Below are 17,669 nucleotides of genomic sequence, written 5' to 3'. Positions count from 1 at the left end.
AGCACGCGTGGAGGGCGGCCAGCCACGAGCACGCGTGGAGGGCGGCCAGCCACGAGCACGCGTGGAGGGCGGCCAGCCACGAGCACGCCTAAGTAGAGGGCGGCCAGCCACAAGCACGCGTGGAGGGCGGCCAGCCGCGAGCACGCGTGGAACGGGCAGAGTCCTGCCCTCACGAGCTCCCTCTCAGGGAGTGAAACTGTGATACAATCTTGCTGCCTTTCTATTAGCACATTAGCATTTTAAAGGAATTAAAAGAAAATCTCGGACAGAAAGGAGGATCCTTACATTTTACTGGTTTATGTATAAATTAGGTGATATTTTACCAGCTGTATTTAAAAAAAAATTAGGAAACAAGGCTATTCTACAGATTTTTAAAAGTGGTTCTTTAAAATTTAAGAACCATGCATTATACATTTACAGAATATTCATCTGTGTGCAAAGGGAATTTCTACAATTGTTTTAAATTGGCATAATTTAAACCACAGTAAGGGGTAGCCTCTCATATTAAATTTCTATGCAGAAATATTTCAAGTCTTTGAAAGTAACAGACCGATTAGGAAATAACATTTATTCCCCTAGATATAACAGAGCTCATTAGAAACAAAATCTCTCTCAAGACTGTAATTTCTAATAACAGACTTCACATGTGAGACTTTCTCTGCGTCATTTATAAAATCAGAACAATCCACAGATCACCAGACCCCCTCCGGGTTAAAGAGACTTTGGGAGCCTGCAGGACACCCACGTTCCCTTGTTCCCACTGCAGGAGGCCACCTACCTTGCATGTCAAAGACCGGGTGCAGGGCTTCTTGGTGTCAAGGTCAATGACCCCACAGTGTATGTCAGGATCAAACTCTCTTTCTGTCAAAAGCACACAGACGTTACAATGGCTTGCCAAGCACTCCTTGGTTTATTTTGTAAAGAAGAAAACAGAAAAAAATCTCCAGACAAATTATAATCTGAATAAAATCTACCATGTTATCAATAAATACAAAATCTATAACAAAGAATACACATAGTATATAGCGAAGCAGCAGCAACGTCACTAAGAGAGTGGGTGACTACGGCCATCAGCACTGCTGTCAGCGTTACTCCATTACCAGTACATTCAGCAGAACACCACTAAGAGACACACACACACACGCCGTTTAAACACGAGAGTGAAGAGGACAAGCATATTACCTAAAGAAAATTTCTCTTAAAGCTGAAGCTGACCAGTATCAAAAAGAAGACCTACAGACAGCAGTTCCTTTGCTCTCCACAGATGCCTACTTCTATATTAACACCCAAAGAGAGAAAATACAGAGTTACCTGATAATCTCTTATTTAAAAATTTCCGATTACTGGAATTGTCTTCGGATTTCTTTTCTGGGGCGGGCGGAGCAGGAAGCCCTTTGCTATTCAGAATCTGTCCAGGTGAAGGCAAGGTTGGCTTTGGTATTGAGGGGCAGTTAAGGCCAGGCTTGACGGAGGAACTCACAGGAGCAGGACAGGACGGCCCCGTGGCAGGTTTCAGCAGTGTGCCAGCCACCCTGGGGTGCATCTTCTCCACTTTGACAGAGGGTGTCATGCTGTCGTAGGGAAGCGAGAACACCAGCATCTGAGTGCCCCAGCGGCCCCAGGAGGCTGCTGAGCCTGAGGGCCAAGGGCAGAGCCTGGGTCTGCCCACGTACTGCACAGGGCTGTTCCCACGGGGCACCTTATGGATGTCTGTTAGGACTATTCACAAAAATCGGTAAGGCGCACCCTTATCCACTATAAGCACCCCCGGCAAGGCAAAGCCTCATGGACCATCAAATTTACTTGATCTATCTTCATTTCAGAAAAATGTTTTTCAGGGGCCAAGGGGAAAATCAGGCCCGATACCAAATGCGAGTCCTGCAAGAAGCAAAACATGAAAAGGTCTAAAGGACCCAGGCCACCTGGAGGAGCTCTGGAGAGTATCTTTTGAGAACTGTCACTTTTACGAAAGAATCCCTCAAAACAAAGTAAACCTCTGAATGAGCAAAAAGAAAGATCAGCATTAGAGGATACTTCCAAGAAATATCACTAAGGACTTACAAGAAGTCCAGCGAGCCTAACAATGTATCTGAAAGCCACCAAGTTTAATACATCTTCATGTGATGACATATTTTAACCTAAATGCATTGGTTTCAGGGCTCCGTGCTTCTGTCAGTGAGGAAGGCCAATGTTTAACCAGTACACGACGTGCAAGTGAAGTGGTAACTCTCCAGCCCCTGAAAAAACTGTCTATTCTAGGAGCTTAGGATATCAGCACTTGGCACAGGGTTGCTGAGCACTGACTTCGTGTACCACAAACAACTGTTTCTCTTGGAATCTTACTGACAAAACATTTTACTCGGTAAAACTCAGCAGGGTGGAAAGCTAACCGCTGGCCTGGTCCCCTCCACAGCCCAGCTCCAAGCGGAGTCTGGACTGAGGAGGTCTCACCCTCTGCTCAGCAGTCAGTGGTCCAGCAGCCGTGAAGCTCCAGCGCGGCTCACGCTATGCGCTGGCACTTTCTTTGGCTTTCAGACAGTTTAGGAATGAAAGCCAAACTTCCTGCGTGGCGCTTCTGACGGATGAGCAGGGCTGGGGACTTAGCAACCAGGACAAACAGCCCCGATCAGCTGTATCTACAACAGCCCGGCAGCAGCGGAGACTGCAAGATGCTGTGGTCTCTCCCAGCTGGCAAGGGCCCTGGGCAGTAGCAGGTGCTGGACCCGGCCCTGAGATTAACCAGTTATCAGAACTTGGGGCTGAGATGTGAGGCAGGCCCTCCAAAAGGGAGGCAGGCCAGGGAGAAGCCACCCGGCACCAAGCCTGAGGGAAGCCGTGAAGAGGCAGGACGTAGTTACGTGGGAGTGCATGGAGCTCCCTCACGTGACCCAAGGACCTGCCCACCTACCCACCCACCGTGGAAACTCGCCAAGGCCTTGTCTGGCGGCTGAGAGCTTCTTTCAGTCTTCCCTTATCCCTGAGGTGACATGTACCCAAAGCTGGTGGGGAGGAAGCATGGCTTCCCTACTTGCTTTGCAGGCCCCAGAAAACCCTAGAGCAGCTTCTGGAAAAGTCTTCCCCTTTTATTATCACTACTACCAACCACAGCAGCAGGAACGCCAGCATCTGTTCATTAACCATCTCCTCTGGGTCAGACACTATGACACGGATTAGGTCTAATACTGCCAATAACCTCACACAGTCACTGTAGAGACAAGCAGTGCCTTGCCTGTGACCCTGCAGCTAGACAGTGACACAGGTGGGATTTGAACCTGGGCCTGTCCGACTTGAGGTCACCTGGGCTAACGTCCCTCAGTTTTATCAAGCTTCATTCTCCTTACCCAGAAAAATAGCAATAAGAACAGTATCTATTTCACAGGGTTGTGAGCATTAAATAACACAGTACACACGCAGAGCTTAGTTCAGCACTTAGCACACAGTAAAGGGTTAATAAATGGTATTTTTGCTATTACTACTCTGTAAAGTCTCCCTGGAAGAAGACAGGGAAACAAAAAGAATCCACGTCTTATTTCTGAAACTTCCCCCAAACGGGCTCCCTTTCGCATGACTTACAGATGTGCCCAGGTGTACTGCCATCTACAGTCCCATCCCCAGCAGGTAAGCTTTAAAAACCCTCATGGCCATACTCACATTCTACTATTGGGGCCTCTACTTGGCTGAGTGGGATGCATTGGCCCGGTGTACCCCCTGAACTGCAGTTTCTCTTTGGGCGATTTCAACAACTTGGAACTGGACGCGGACGCGCTCAGGACGCCTCCAGTGGAAGAGCGGCTGCCTCCACCGGCACCGCCTCCTTTGCTTTTGGGCAGAGAAGGGAAGAAGGAAAAGGCTGAAGTGGGAGGAACGGGCAAAGGCGGCTTGCTGGGGGAGTTGTGTCTTCTTTCTGGAAAGGAAAACAAAGAAAAATGTCACCAAGTTTCAGTCACCTCTCCAATGGAACCCTGGAAGAGTACCCTGAAATCAGCATGTTTAGGTTAAAATATGTGTTGGTAAGTGAAAAATGTATTAAAGTCAACAGCTTTCAGAAATGGCTTATCTGGGCCCCACAGACTTCTCTCAGATTCTAGGAACCGGTCCTCCCGTTCAGGAGACATGTCAGCACAGAGAGGTCTATCGCACGTGCCCATCAGGGAACTAAAGAGACAGTCCAGATGTGACAAGACTGCCTTTCGTGTGATGTGTGGTAGAAACGAACCTCACCAGCTCCACCTTGCAGCCAAAGAGAGGAAAATGATTCAGTCATCTGCAGCACTCTGCTACTCACACTGCATACAACTCTTTCTTCCCTCCAGCACAGCACCTCTCCAATGTTCAAAATAGCAACATGTTAAGAAACAAGTTGTACCTTCATTTTTTTTGTCACTACCCACCAGCATATGACACCAATAAGAACGTTTCTAGGGTTATCTTATCATTCCTTAAGAATCTGTGCTGAAATTTTCCAGTGAATCATTTCACTCCCCTTTTTTTAATCATCTCTCTTGACTACAGATGGTACAGCTCCGGCTCACACCACTGAGATGCCAAAGGCGCAAGACAAAAATACCACAAATAGCTACGACCGTTTTTAAACCAGGAAGTAATTCACAGTGAAGCACAGACCACACAGGTTCAGCTGATAATAAATTTACGATAAATAAGACAATAAATGTATCCACTAGAGACTCTCGTTTTCTCAGAGTAAAGCGATCCATACTAACATAGATCATGAGCTGTTGAACGTCACCACCTGAAACAAGTAAATTACTTGGTAATGTTTACTCCTTAAACACTTTATTATGATGGTAGCTTAGTGGCTGCTTGCAATTAACCTTGTAATTTAAAATCACTCATTTGCTTAACTTTGTTTTAAAATGAGTGTGATCCAACATTTACTTATGACAATATGGGAACTATATGAGTACTTAAAAGTAAAATAAAACAGACCAAACCCCTTGCCGTCAATTCAGACTCATAGCAACACTACAGGACAGAGCAGAACTGCCCCATAGGGTTTCCAAGGAGCAACTCGATTTGAACTGCCGACTTTCTGGTTAGGAGCTGAGCTCTGAACTACTGTGCCACCAGGGCTGCGTGTTGCAATCAGTGACTACAAGTCTCACTTCAATGGTCTATCACCAATGGTCTCTAAAGCAGCCCTGAGCATCTCCGTGAAGCCGTGCCGACTTGTTCCTGAAAGGACACTAGTTCAGCAGTGCTTTACGAGGTGCGTATGAGCCTGCTCCACGCCAGAACAAAATCAGTGTGCGATCTACAGACAAAATTCCAACTCTCCAACTCGACCACACAAAGGCTACAATCAACTAACGGTGATTTTTTCTGCCCTCCTGCCTTTTTTCCCTCCTGATGTGAAAGTTGTGTAAGGAAGGGAAAGCTAAAAATAACAAGTTTAATAATTTTCCAAATTCCACATCAGAGTTTTTTTTTTTTTTTTAAGTTCCTCCTCTATGATCTCAAAACCCTGAACCTACTTCCAAGTGTGAGCACTTACCAGCCGGACTGTAAACACCTGTTTACATGTAAACCCCTGGGCACCTCGGAGCACGGCTTCCTTGAGGCTTGTGTTGGTCACCTTCCTCTGGAAGCCACAGCAGAGGGCAGGCCTTCGGCAATGTCTGCACATTAATTAACTCCACTCGTGGTTGCTTTAACATTTAATTCCATCAGTGTTTGCTTTTCTTGTAAAGAGCAGTGATTTTCCAGTGACCCCAGGCCAGTGGGTCAAAACCTTGGCCCCACACTGGAATAACGTAAGGAGCTGATTTGATTGGTTTGGGGTGTGGCACAGGCGTCCAGAACTTTACAAGCTCTCCTGTATGATTCTACTGTGCAGCCAAGGCTGAAAGTCTACCCTAGACTAAGTATGTCTCCAGCACTATTAACCACGCCAAGCGAGCGAACACTCGTAAGGTGCTGAGAACACCAGCCAGCACCCGGCACTAAAGGCTCTTCCTTACTATCTGCCCTACAATGGTGTTTTACAAACTGCCATCAACTGAAAACCATTTTCGTAATTTTTTTTTTTTTACCAAAGCTCACATAAAATACTATTTTTTTCTTCAACATTTTGATCTAAATTATTATCAACTCTATTGTTGATGCTCCCTACCCCACCTCCTCAGCCTAATACCAACCAGTCTCTCCCTGGGGGCATTACCAGCACTGTAGGACAACTCTCAGTACAGGACTGCAGGATGGTGGGCCCCCCACCTCCTCATCAATCAGGGCAGTTAAGAAACCACCGCCAATACATCTCCATGTGGTCCCCAAGGGAAGCAGGGCACCACCTCAGTTGAGATATATTTTCTAAAACCAATCTCAGCTATGTATCTATGAAACAATAGGTCAGATAAGCTTGTTACATGTATTTTTTACGACACATTAAAATATCCATCTACGTTTCTCCAAAAATCACCCTGCGCCCCTGCAGTGGCAGAGTGATGAAGGAACAGCCCACATCTGCGGTTCAAAGAGGGTGACCAACCAGGACTCTGACTTCTCAGAGTGCACGCCTTTTACTCCTCTCTGGGTGGGTATTCCAATTCTCAAGCGGGTGTCTGAGAACAAATGTGGTGTATTTTACCTTAAGAGCAATTGGTGCAAAGAAAATTCTCAATTCAGTTAAGTCAGTTCTGTTACAACGCTTGTTTTAAAAATGCAGTTTTGTTCCAAAGACACTGACACACAAGGGAAGCGTCAGAGCACAATGCAGACGCTACGCGTGCTCAGGTGCAATTCTGTCAGCAAGAAACCCTAGGTGAACGCAGAAAACTACATGCGGCGGAGCGGAGCCAGGTGGGAATACACCAAATGCACACACCAGCTACCGCCCTAGTTCACACCACCGGGGCTACTGGCCGCACCCACCACCTGGGTTACAACTTTCCTGCTGATTTCAGACTCCTTCCCTCCTCCGTCCTCCATCACTTCACACTAACTCATAAGCTGCAACCAGCCCCTCTGATGCCCACTTCAGCGCTTGAACCAGTTCGTTCTGGTTTGAACCCCTGCTGATAATCTGCATTTCTAACAAGTTCCCAGGAAGTCATACTTAAGAATCACTTGGGGATCTTGTTAAAATGCAGATTCTGATTTAGTCCGTCTGGAGTGGAAACAAAAATTCTCAGCAAGGGCTCAAACCAGAACAAACCGGTTCAAAGGCCTGGCCCGCTTCTACAGGCGAATTTCAGGTCTTTTTCAAGGTGAAGTGCCACATTTACTCCAGTATAAATTTCAACCATTTAACACATGTCAAACAAGTCTGTAGTGTTCAGTAGGTTCCTGTCTTTTTCAGCGTGTGTCACCAACGAAGGTTTTCAGCGTGATGCCCGTAGTCCGGCTCCCTGGAATCCCCGTGTGGTTTTTACTGCGCGCCTGGGCACAGCGCGGCGATTTTTCAGGAATGCATACATCCTGCTATGGCAGAAGTCACCATAACGCTGAGCCTGTCCTTCAATGTCCTGTTCCCACCATAGCCCACCTTCCCTTTTCTGTGGTTAATGTCTTTCTTTCTTGCCTATTAACTCTTGATATGGGATTTAGCACTAGAAAGTCAAAATTCAGAGTCAGCTGATGTGTCAATAACATTCCAAAAGAAAACTGTATTTTCTACTTAACAATGAAAGCTATTTAAAAAACTAAGAATTGAATTGGCAATCTATCACATGGATTTCTTTCATTCACTAAAACTTGAAACAGATTGTGTGTGTGTGTGTGTGTAACAGATCCTAGCTAAAAAGTGCCAGCTCAAATCCTTGTCATGCTACTGAATCAAATTGTGCCTTCACATTAAGGTCTGGTAACTTATTCTGTGAAAAGGGCAGCATCTGGCTTTTCCCTCACAAGGAAGCAGACGTAAAACCAAATTTAATTAAAACTGAGTTGAACTCCCCTCATCCTTTGAGCGTGGTTCCTTATTTTTTATAAGATTTTAAACTGGGCTTCCAGTTTTGTTTTCGTTTTTCAGAAGAATGTGTTTGTCCCTAGATCAAAAGAGAAACAGGCAATTATGGATCAGCTTAGGGACCCTACATTAAGTGGACAAAGTGGTGGCCAGATGCTAAGCGTGACAGCAGTGCGGTTTGCCAAGGAGTCCAAGCTGAGTTTTCAAAGCGCTCCTCTCTCCAGGGTCTGGCACCAGCCCAGACAAAGCACACGCTGTCCCTGAAAGAGGAAGGCACTGTGAACGGCTCCAGCCAGACACACAGACAGGCAGATAGACTGACAGGTACAGATACAGGGCGAGTCAAAGACAGACAGACGTGGGTGAACGTGTGTGTTGGGGGCCAGGAGGAGGGACAGGCAGACACACAGAGAGACACGGGGACAGGGCAGAGAGCAAGGATGGATGCCAGGGCTCTCCTCCTCCTTGTGGTGTGAATGTGACAGTGCTGAAGGCAAGGGCAGGGTGTGTAGGAGGACAGGCAAGGGGAGGAGGGACAGGACAGCCTTCTGTAGGTCTTCCAAAACGCGAAGCAACCAAGAATACTGAGCTTGCAATTCTGCATTCATGCTGAGATTAAACATATATGTTTATGTATGTATATGTATGTATGTATGAAGACCCAGGTACTCCAAAAAGGAGTTCAAAGCAAATAATTAGATCTTTCTGTATGTCATAAATATTACTGCTTTGAAAACAACTAAAAACAATTCATAATGCACAAATGTCAAAATTAGGGCACAAACCTAAGAAGCAGTCAAAGCAAATTACAACTTCCAATGTTATCATTCATGCTTGAAAGTATATACAAGGATATATATCGAAGTTGTTTTTGTTTTTAAAGTGGTTATCCCTGGAATTATAGGTCCTTTTTTTACCTTTGTGTACTGTTCAGTGTTTCTACAATGAATATGGTTTACTTGATTAACAAATACATACCTAAAAAACCAGAAACAGTATTTGGTGTTCTGGCCTCAATTTCACACGTGCCAAAAATAAGGCAAGGTACACTATCATTCGTGAGCACGATATAAATCTGTCCCGTTCTCAATGGGCGGCATGCAAGGGTGGCTAACCGCTACCCAGAAAACCTGACCAAATTCCTCTGAGTTGGGCTCTTTTCTTGCATCTCATTAAATCTTTGGCTCATGTTTTCTAACCTGAACAAGTCTCACCTTCAGCAACTATAACAACAGCTGCTGCTACTCCTGCTTAGCGGGCAGAAACCAAGTGCCAGGCACCACGCTATGAGATTTTACAGGGATTATCTCGTTCAATCTTGACCATCATCCCTACGGAGCAGATACTGTTATTATCCCCACTTTCCAGATAAGGAGGCCAAGGCTCTGAAAGCTTGAGTCACCTGCCCAAGGTCACACAGCTAGTTAAGAGGCAGAGTTGGAACGCAATCTGTGCCAGGCTGACCCCAGTGCCCAGGCTAAACCGCGTCCCAAGCCACTTGGCCCTAGATGGCATTGCTGGCAAGCCAGGATACACGGGTCAAAGGCAGGCAGGCAGATGGGAGAGAAGGCGGAGAGGGGCGTAAGATCAGACAGCAGAAGCGCATCTTCCCAAGTGCTCAGCAAAAGTAGGGTAACTATTAGTCAAAAGACTACAAAGGCCAAACACACAGCAAGGTTGCTGAAGACAGAGTTTTGGTACATTGGGGGTGAGGGGCCCAGAATACGTTCAAGGAAAACCCAGATTGTTTTGGATTTCATCTCTTTATTGTGGAAGCTGCTATCCCTAAAGATCAGCCATGGAGGTCAGCCAGCGTAGCATATTTTGGTTCAGGGCTCTTCAAACATCAAAGGTTTGCAGAATGAACTGTGGTGGGAAGTGCCATACGGGGCTGTCTTTCTGGCTTGGATAAAGAGAATCGCCTTACCAAGCTCTCATGTGAGTACCTTCTACAAAGAACCACCAGGAGGAGCAGCAAACACCACCTCGGTAGAATCTGGCCACGCCCACCAACCAACAGGACTATGAAGGCGTCTAGTCAACGTGTGGGCATTCCTGGTCACCTTCCCAGCAGCGGCTCAAGGCTGTCAGATACGGTCTTTGATACTGGCTAAGTGGTTAAGTGATATGGCTGCTAACCAAAAGGTCAGCAGTTCAAATCCACCAGCAGCTCCCTGGAAACCCTACGGGGCAGTTCTACTCTGTCCTCCCAGGTCGCTATGGGTCACTAATCAACTCGGCGACAACAGGTTTTTTTTTTTTTCTAAACTGAGTAACTAACTAGAATCAAAATAGAATGGAATCTAAAGCAAAATAAAAATATGTGACCTGAAAAGGACAAGCACTTTGGAGTCAGAAAAATGTGGGTTCAAACCCTTCCTCTGCCACTTCCTAGCTGGGTGACCCTGGGCAACTACGTGACTCTGTCCCCACTGGCAGCCTCTTCATCTGTCAAGCCTCCCATGCAGGGTTGCTGGGGTTACCTGACAGAGCTGTTATCAGGTGCCAGGAACACCACAGGGAGTAAGTTAGTTCCGCCAACGGTGGCTACAGACTTACTTCTTTACAGAACTACTTGTGAGAACAACTGCTGATCCCCAAAGCAGGGAGGAGTCAATGAAGAGCAAACCGAACCTGCCATCTTCCCCGGCGTGCTAAGGATTTAGTTTACGTGTTTAATGTGTTTGCTCCTCCAGGAAGACACCTAACTCTTCTCAGATGAAGAACGTGGAGGGACAGCTCTTAGAATTCATTTAAAAACCAATCCATTCATGCCAACGAAAAAGGATGCTCACTCAAGGTAAAATTATTTTATGAAAAGCTGGGTTATTTTCCTGACAGAACTGAGTCACTCAGGAAGAACTGCAGGTAAAACTGAATAAAGGGGAGATCAAGGTTCAAATTCAGTTTACAGCTCCAAAGGTGGAAATCTTAGGAAGATTATCAAAGTAATGATTCCTAATCCTCACAAATTTTTCTTTAAATGAAACACACACTTTTGGCTGGATCTGATCAGGTAAGGTTAAACAGGGTGCACACTCACTACAGAAAGGACTCAGGAGAATTACCAACCCACTCTTCAAGGAATTTATGATTCCATGGAATCTCTGACAGCCCCGTTCCACTAATACTCCACAGCCACTGCTGTTTAAAGGGCTTTTCATAATTAAGCTTACACATGGCTATAAAAACGTAAAATGCAGGCAAATATTTATAGATTCTTTAGCCAAGCACAGCAATTAACAGTCACATATTTCAAAAAGCTCACTTCAGAAAGTTTGAGTTGTTGATTAAGCTGTCCCTTCACAGAATTAAACTGTTTATTTGTATACCCAGGTTGAAAAAAATTTCAATTTACTATTATGCAGTTCACAATTAACTCAAAGTAACTGTCATATTTCACTCGCAGGTCGCCAAGCACAACGGGTAATGTGTCAATTGGCATTACTTGTCTTTCGTAAGTGCTATGAACCCCCTCCAAGATCCAGACTTGAGGCAGACTATCAATCAAGACTGCAGACTGTTCTTTTTAATCTCAGAAACTTTTCCTTACGTACCAACTTTGATCCCCACCTGTGTTCTCCTTAAGCTTTTGCCTTTCAAAGCTGAATCACATTCAGGACCTTCCAGTATATCTGCACATTATCTGGATAATTATCTACATTATATATACACGTATACACACACACATATACATATGGGGTCATCATGGGTCGCAATCGGCTAGACGGCAACTAACAAGAAGATGTACCTGCATGTACACATCTGTTTTTTCAATTCAGCGGCTGACTTCACAGTATCTCATCTAGCATTTCCTAAGCAATAATATCTGTGAAAACATAGCACTGGGGTGGATGCAGTAGTTCTTTATTTTCCTAATAACTACTAAAAATATACTTGGCATACCACTGTTGGCACGCCACAGACATGAAGCATTTAATGCTTTCCTCACTACTTTCACTGTAGTCAACTTTTTCCTGTAACTTTCCTTATTCTTTTCTAAAAACACTAAAATGTGCCTGACCAGCAAACCAGAAAGGACGATCCTACAGAAAAATAACTCTGTACTGTCATATATTCTTTTTAATTCCAAATCTGAGTTTTCTTTTATCTAACTTCATTAGGGTCCCGGCCACTGGATTAAGCTGGACAAAGCTGGGTGTAGCCTAATTTCTGAGGAGGAAGTAAAGCTCTGGCACCGTCCCTGGAACATTCGAATCTCAAGCTGGGGGAGACAGAGCTGAACCCTGACATGCAGTGCCTCAAAGGACAATCAGCCACAGCAGGAGAGGGGCGGACGGCAGCCTCAGGAGCACGCTTAGGGGGTGACAAACGGCAGGGGAGAACACTGAAAAAGAAACAGCTTCACCATGAAGCACTGGCATCATTTCCACTTGGGAGATTTAACTGAGAAGGATGATTTCAACACTGGCTGCCCTAGCAAATTAGTCTCCAACTGCGGCCTCTGCCAAGTGCATTTCTCCTCCCCCACGTGGAGGTGCTTTTAAAACACAACGTGAAGGCAAGTGCAGAAGAAGGAGTCCTTTACAGCACTTGGGACCCTTGAAACAACTTCTTGCCAAAGGTCTATAATCAAATTATCAAGCTCTTCAAGTCAATGCTTTATGACGCAAACAAAAGCCCCACTACAGAATTCCGGGTCTCCTGGCGTTTCCGCGTCTCTGGACAGAGCGTGCGCTGCAGCCTCCCGTTCACACCGGCTGCATGAAAGGGTGCAGGGCACAGAGAGCCCACTACAGGGACGGCAACTCGGGGGAAGGGCCAGCATGAATGGGGTGTAAATAATGTTGCTAAGAAAGGAGCAGAAATATGGCAACCTCAAAGGATCCTCTCGCCAGGAATTCTTCCCATGAGGATTGTTCCTTCTGGACTCTGCTTGCAATATGTGAGAACTATGAAAACCTTACTGAATGTTTGGGGCTATGCTACCCCACCCTGCCTTCTTAACTGGGAGCTCTTAGCAAACATTTTAAAAATGGCTTTTAAAAAATCCAAATACTTTATTAAAGGAGCTGAAAAGACAGAGAAAAGAAGAGGCACCGAAGGCTGTGAGAGCTGACCACCTGGACTGTGAGTCTAACACTCTTCTTCAGGATCAGTGTCGTAAGAACCCTGCTTCAAGGGACCTGAACGGCCTGCGTGACCGGCTCACCTTCCTCCTGTGCTCCCCAAACCAAGCCTGCTGGAGGCACGACCTCTGACCCGCGGGTCACAAGACCTCACACACACACCTGCACGACACTGGCTCTTAGGGAGGGTCCCTGAGCGTCACACAGCCATCAAACGGTTCGTGCCACCTCTGTGATCTCATGTCACGGCTGCTGCCTATCACGCCATCAGCAACACACTGGCTGACATGTCTACTTTGCTAACAGTCGTGAGGACTTTCCTCTTCTGTCCTCAGGAAGCACAATGCTCCCCAAATGATACTGAGAGCACACAGCCAGCCTGAAACACACCCAAGCTCACTATCTGACCGTTGCAGGCCATTTTCCCCAAATTCACTCCCGACTCCTTTGCACCCCATCATTCACTTGAAATGTTGCTATTCCTCACGTACCAACATGTGAGAAGGGAAAAAAAAAAAAACCCAAACCCAAAATCCATCAGTCTCCAGTTACTTCTGATTTAATGCTTTGCTCTGTTAGGGAAAAAAGCACCCCAGAAACTCAGTGAATTATCATTACAATCTGTTACAGCATGTGTAGCTCAAGCATCAAATATCCTCAGACAGCCATTTACACAAGCATCTCCATAGGCACATCTGACGTTTTGTTGGCTTTTCCCAAACGAAAGGTAAGACTATCATTAAAAAACAAACCACAACAACCAAAAAAAAACCACGAAGGCACGCCTTTTCCACTCCAACGCAATTTTTACGCGCACGCGCGCGCACGTGCACATATGCACACAGGCGTGCACAGGCATAGGGAAGGGCAGGAAGGACAGTCCCTACAGGATTAAGAACTGGGGGGAGGGGGAGAGGTAGGGGAAGAGAGAGAATTAAAGGAATCTGGGAGAACTCAAATTAGAGGAGTTTTCTGACGATTTTGTTCTAGCAACGACTTCTGTGCAGGAATCCCAGCAGGAGCGTCATCTTCCCAGGCCGAGGAGCAACCGCTCCAAGGCGCCATGGAATGACAGCACCATCTGCTGAAAAGCACTGTGCTGAGTCTTGGGGCTATTTTTCACTAGTTTTGTATTTTTTTATTTCACTGTATTCTAGATGGGACACTTTACTTCAGTCTGGATGAACATGGGAATGATAATCAAACCTCAAACTCAGAACACAACCCAAAGGGCCTCCTTCATTAAGCATTCTGTTGATAACGAGTAGGTGATTCATTTCTTTACAATGCTATGTTTTCAATGAGTTTGCAACATGCGTTTATTTTTTCCGGAGAGAGAAACAGTATCTGCCCCAACTGCAGACTGGGGCTGTCCACTAATAAACTCCAAAACCAATATTCAAAAATAAAATCAAAAACAACCGAACTAAAACTACCTGATAATTAAGAGAGAGGGATTTGTAGAAAAGTCAATTTTAGTGAATTAACAGCAATTTGATTAAAGGTTTAAGATCTTTTCATATTTAAAGCCCTACAACTGTGTAGCTAAATTTTCAACCTTAATGAAAACCATCCGATCAAGCTCATTATTGCAGAAGGCATGAAATTTGAATCCAGTGAAACTAAAGAACCCAATTGTCAGCTCACTTCCTGCAGGAAGAGAGACAGCAGAAAGAGCAAAGGTAACTCTGAACACAGCCTGTTTCCTGTGATGGGTAAGGCTGTGTGTCAACCTCCCCTCACACAAAAATCAGCATAAGCTGCTAGGTACCTTCATAACACAACCGAAAAGAACCATCTTTTCTGGCAGTCACTCCATAATTAAATGTTTATACACTCAATTTAAGTTACTGAATGACTTCCCAGGGTTACACTTTGTATTCTGAAGTCGTTCTTCCTCTTGACACAGTGTTGTTTGAAACTTCTGTGGATCTGAAGTATCTGACAAAACCGCTCTCAAACGTTCTACAGGAAACACTGTGAGCTGCCTGTCATGAAACCCCACTCACCACAAATAAGATAAAAACAAACAGTTCAAGTGTGTTACAGTGTTCTTCCACTTTTAGAGAGCAACATAACCCATGCTCTCCTGTTCTGAGATCCGAGAACTGTTTGGTGCAGACCTCAGCATTTTGTCGGAGTTAATAGCAAGCTCGGCTCCTGTCTGCTTTTGAACTTTGGCCAGATCACTCAAATGACATTTCGGAACGGCTCCTGAGGACTGCTTGCAGCAGCTAATCTCTCTTGTTGCAACTGCCCACTCTGATCCACTCCCTCTGCAGAGCTCTGCCCCCCACCACTTCGCAGCGTGTCCCTCCAGGCCTGCTGGCGGGGCAGCAACGGACACCAGGAGGGCGGAGGCCTGCACAAACTCTTTACCGACTCTGCTTGGATCGATCCACATAATGTTAGCGAAGACCTAACCCACTTTCCACAGGCTCATCCAGAACCGGGCCCCGAGCCAAGCCCGGCCTTGGAAAACTTACCCAGTGGAGCTCTCAGCCCCTGTGCAGAGGAGGGCTTGTTCTGGAGAGGCTTCTTGTTACCTTCCATTCACATACTGCGGTTGGGCTTCATCGCACCCTTGCTACTGCAAACTTGCATCATGACTTGGGTCTGCCCACCAACTCCAAATATGCTCCATGTTTGGACTTATGTAACATTGCTACTACTGTAAAAAGCACTTGAATTACAAAGGTCCTGGCAGATCAACAGAAAACGGGGGTGGAGTCTAATTTCATCTAATATGGTCATACAAGGCGTCCTGACTGCTGTAAATTAATCCTTCTATTTGAAAGGCAACTTGCCAAAACTGGAGAAGGTGGAAGTAAAAAACTTAACCAGCTAAAACGTGAATTACTCACAGCCTGCTTTTTCTGAATACCTTTAACCTGATGCCGATACTGCCAGGTAGACTAGGGAATTTACACGATTCATTATGAAACTGACATTTTAAGCCTCAGGAGACCTAGAAGTCTTAAACGTATTTCTATAAACATGAGAATCCTTTCTCCGCATGTTTTATTTCCACATGCTCTGTACTTAAAAAAAACTTTACCTGGCAACTTTTCCATCCTAATAAATCTAGTAACAAAAAGCTTAGCCCATTTTCTGTATAATATATATACATACATAGTAATTTCAGAAAAATACACAATTGATTGTCCAGAGTTTGGTGTTCAATCACTGGATGACAGATTAAAGCTGAGGATAATTTTAAGCCCCAAATTTCTCTCATTAAGTGGCTCTTTACAAACAGTGCCTCCTGCTCTGGCTGGTTCCCTATCTCGGCCCTATTATACTCCCCACAGAACTCTGCCTCCTCCTGCCAGTCACCAAATCTTACCATGAAATAGGCATGGAAAAGAACCCCCAAAAGACCTGAGTTTTTGGACAGTAAAGGCTGCGCACGTACATAAATAGACTGACAGTTCAGAACGAACGTTCTGAAATACCAAAAGAAGAGGCAAAGACTCCCCTACAGACTTCATCACCCTACACAGAATACCTGGCAAGAGTCATGAATGACGTGTGGGAAAGCTTTGGCCAGGAAGGGGCGGGGAAGAGATATGAGGCATGGAAATGGCTTCTATTAGGTCAGACGCAGGTTCTAAATTTACTGTAAAACAGAGGAGCCACACTACTTCATTTTCACTGCAAGCATTCAGCTCCAAACCCTATCAGCAAAATTAAGATCCAGGAGGTTTTTGGAAACCTACCTTTTTCAGATTCCTTACAACCACATTCAAACCACCTAAAACTATAAAACCCATTGCCGTTGAGTCCACTCCAACTCATAGTGACCCTATAGGACAGAGGAGAATTTCCCCATAGGGTTTCCAAGGAGCCTCTCACGGATCTGAACTGCCAACCTTTTGGTGCAGCTGAACTTCAACCACAGTGACACCAGCACTAAGACCATGATGGCCCTTAAGAGGTGCTACAGAAGCAAGAGAAAAGAACCACGAGCAGCCTCGGAAACACAGGGTGAGCACACTTCTCCTAAATCTTTTAAAAAATCAATTCGCAAAAAAATAAGAATTTTAGCTTAATTTGATGAAGGTTTTCTTAAGCTAGAAGGATAAAAAAAATCTACTGCTGTACTATATCTGATTGCCACAGGCCTCAGCATTGTTCCCTGCACCCACCCATTCTCCCCAGGGGAAAGCTAAGGAGTCTCTTTGATGGCATCAACTGCAGAACAGAACTGGGATGAGAGAATCCTTTCTGGGACAAGCCTCAGTTCCACATACACTGTGTGCGTGCATGTGGACACCGAGTCCTTGCTGGTCTCCTAGCATAAATGCTTGCCTTTCAAACGTTCCTAGAACCAGCCAATCCATGATAGTGCGGGAACAAAGCCTTTCTGTGACCCCGATGATAACCGAGGTGAATTTTAGCAAATGTTCTTAAATGCTACAAACACATGCCTACATCTAATTCCATATAAAAACAAGGAAGAAATGACTTAAACCTACTTTTAAGACCTACATCAAAAAAGGATGAATGGTAGTATAAGCCAGGAAAATATAACTGTGTCTGATAAAATATACACAAAACCTGGGCATAAAGCACACATTTAATTTTTAAACACACACACAGGCCCCTCAATGCCCTGAATAAAATGTTCAAGCAAATACCACTTTGTTCTGCTT

General features: G+C 45.3%; 1 protein-coding gene across 1 annotated transcript in view; it reads right to left on the bottom strand.

Annotated features, from left to right (window-relative positions):
• Positions 1-17,669, bottom strand: part of ATXN7 (ataxin 7) — a 113,929-nt gene that overhangs the window by 24,640 nt on the left and 71,620 nt on the right. The window contains exons 3-5 of the mRNA XM_023727726.1: positions 3,652-3,904; positions 1,312-1,571; positions 779-861 (exon numbers count right to left, since the gene is read on the bottom strand). Coding sequence (XP_023583494.1) covers positions 779-861; positions 1,312-1,571; positions 3,652-3,904 — 596 coding nt within the window. The remainder of the gene's footprint in view (positions 1-778; positions 862-1,311; positions 1,572-3,651; positions 3,905-17,669) is intronic.

The sequence above is a fragment of the Trichechus manatus genome, unplaced genomic scaffold (genome assembly GCF_000243295.1).
Source record: "Trichechus manatus latirostris isolate Lorelei unplaced genomic scaffold, TriManLat1.0 scaffold00001, whole genome shotgun sequence".
Taxonomy (NCBI): Eukaryota; Metazoa; Chordata; class Mammalia; order Sirenia; family Trichechidae; genus Trichechus; species Trichechus manatus.
Note: the sequence above shows the minus strand (reverse complement) of the source record. Positions and strands in the feature narration are given on the sequence as shown.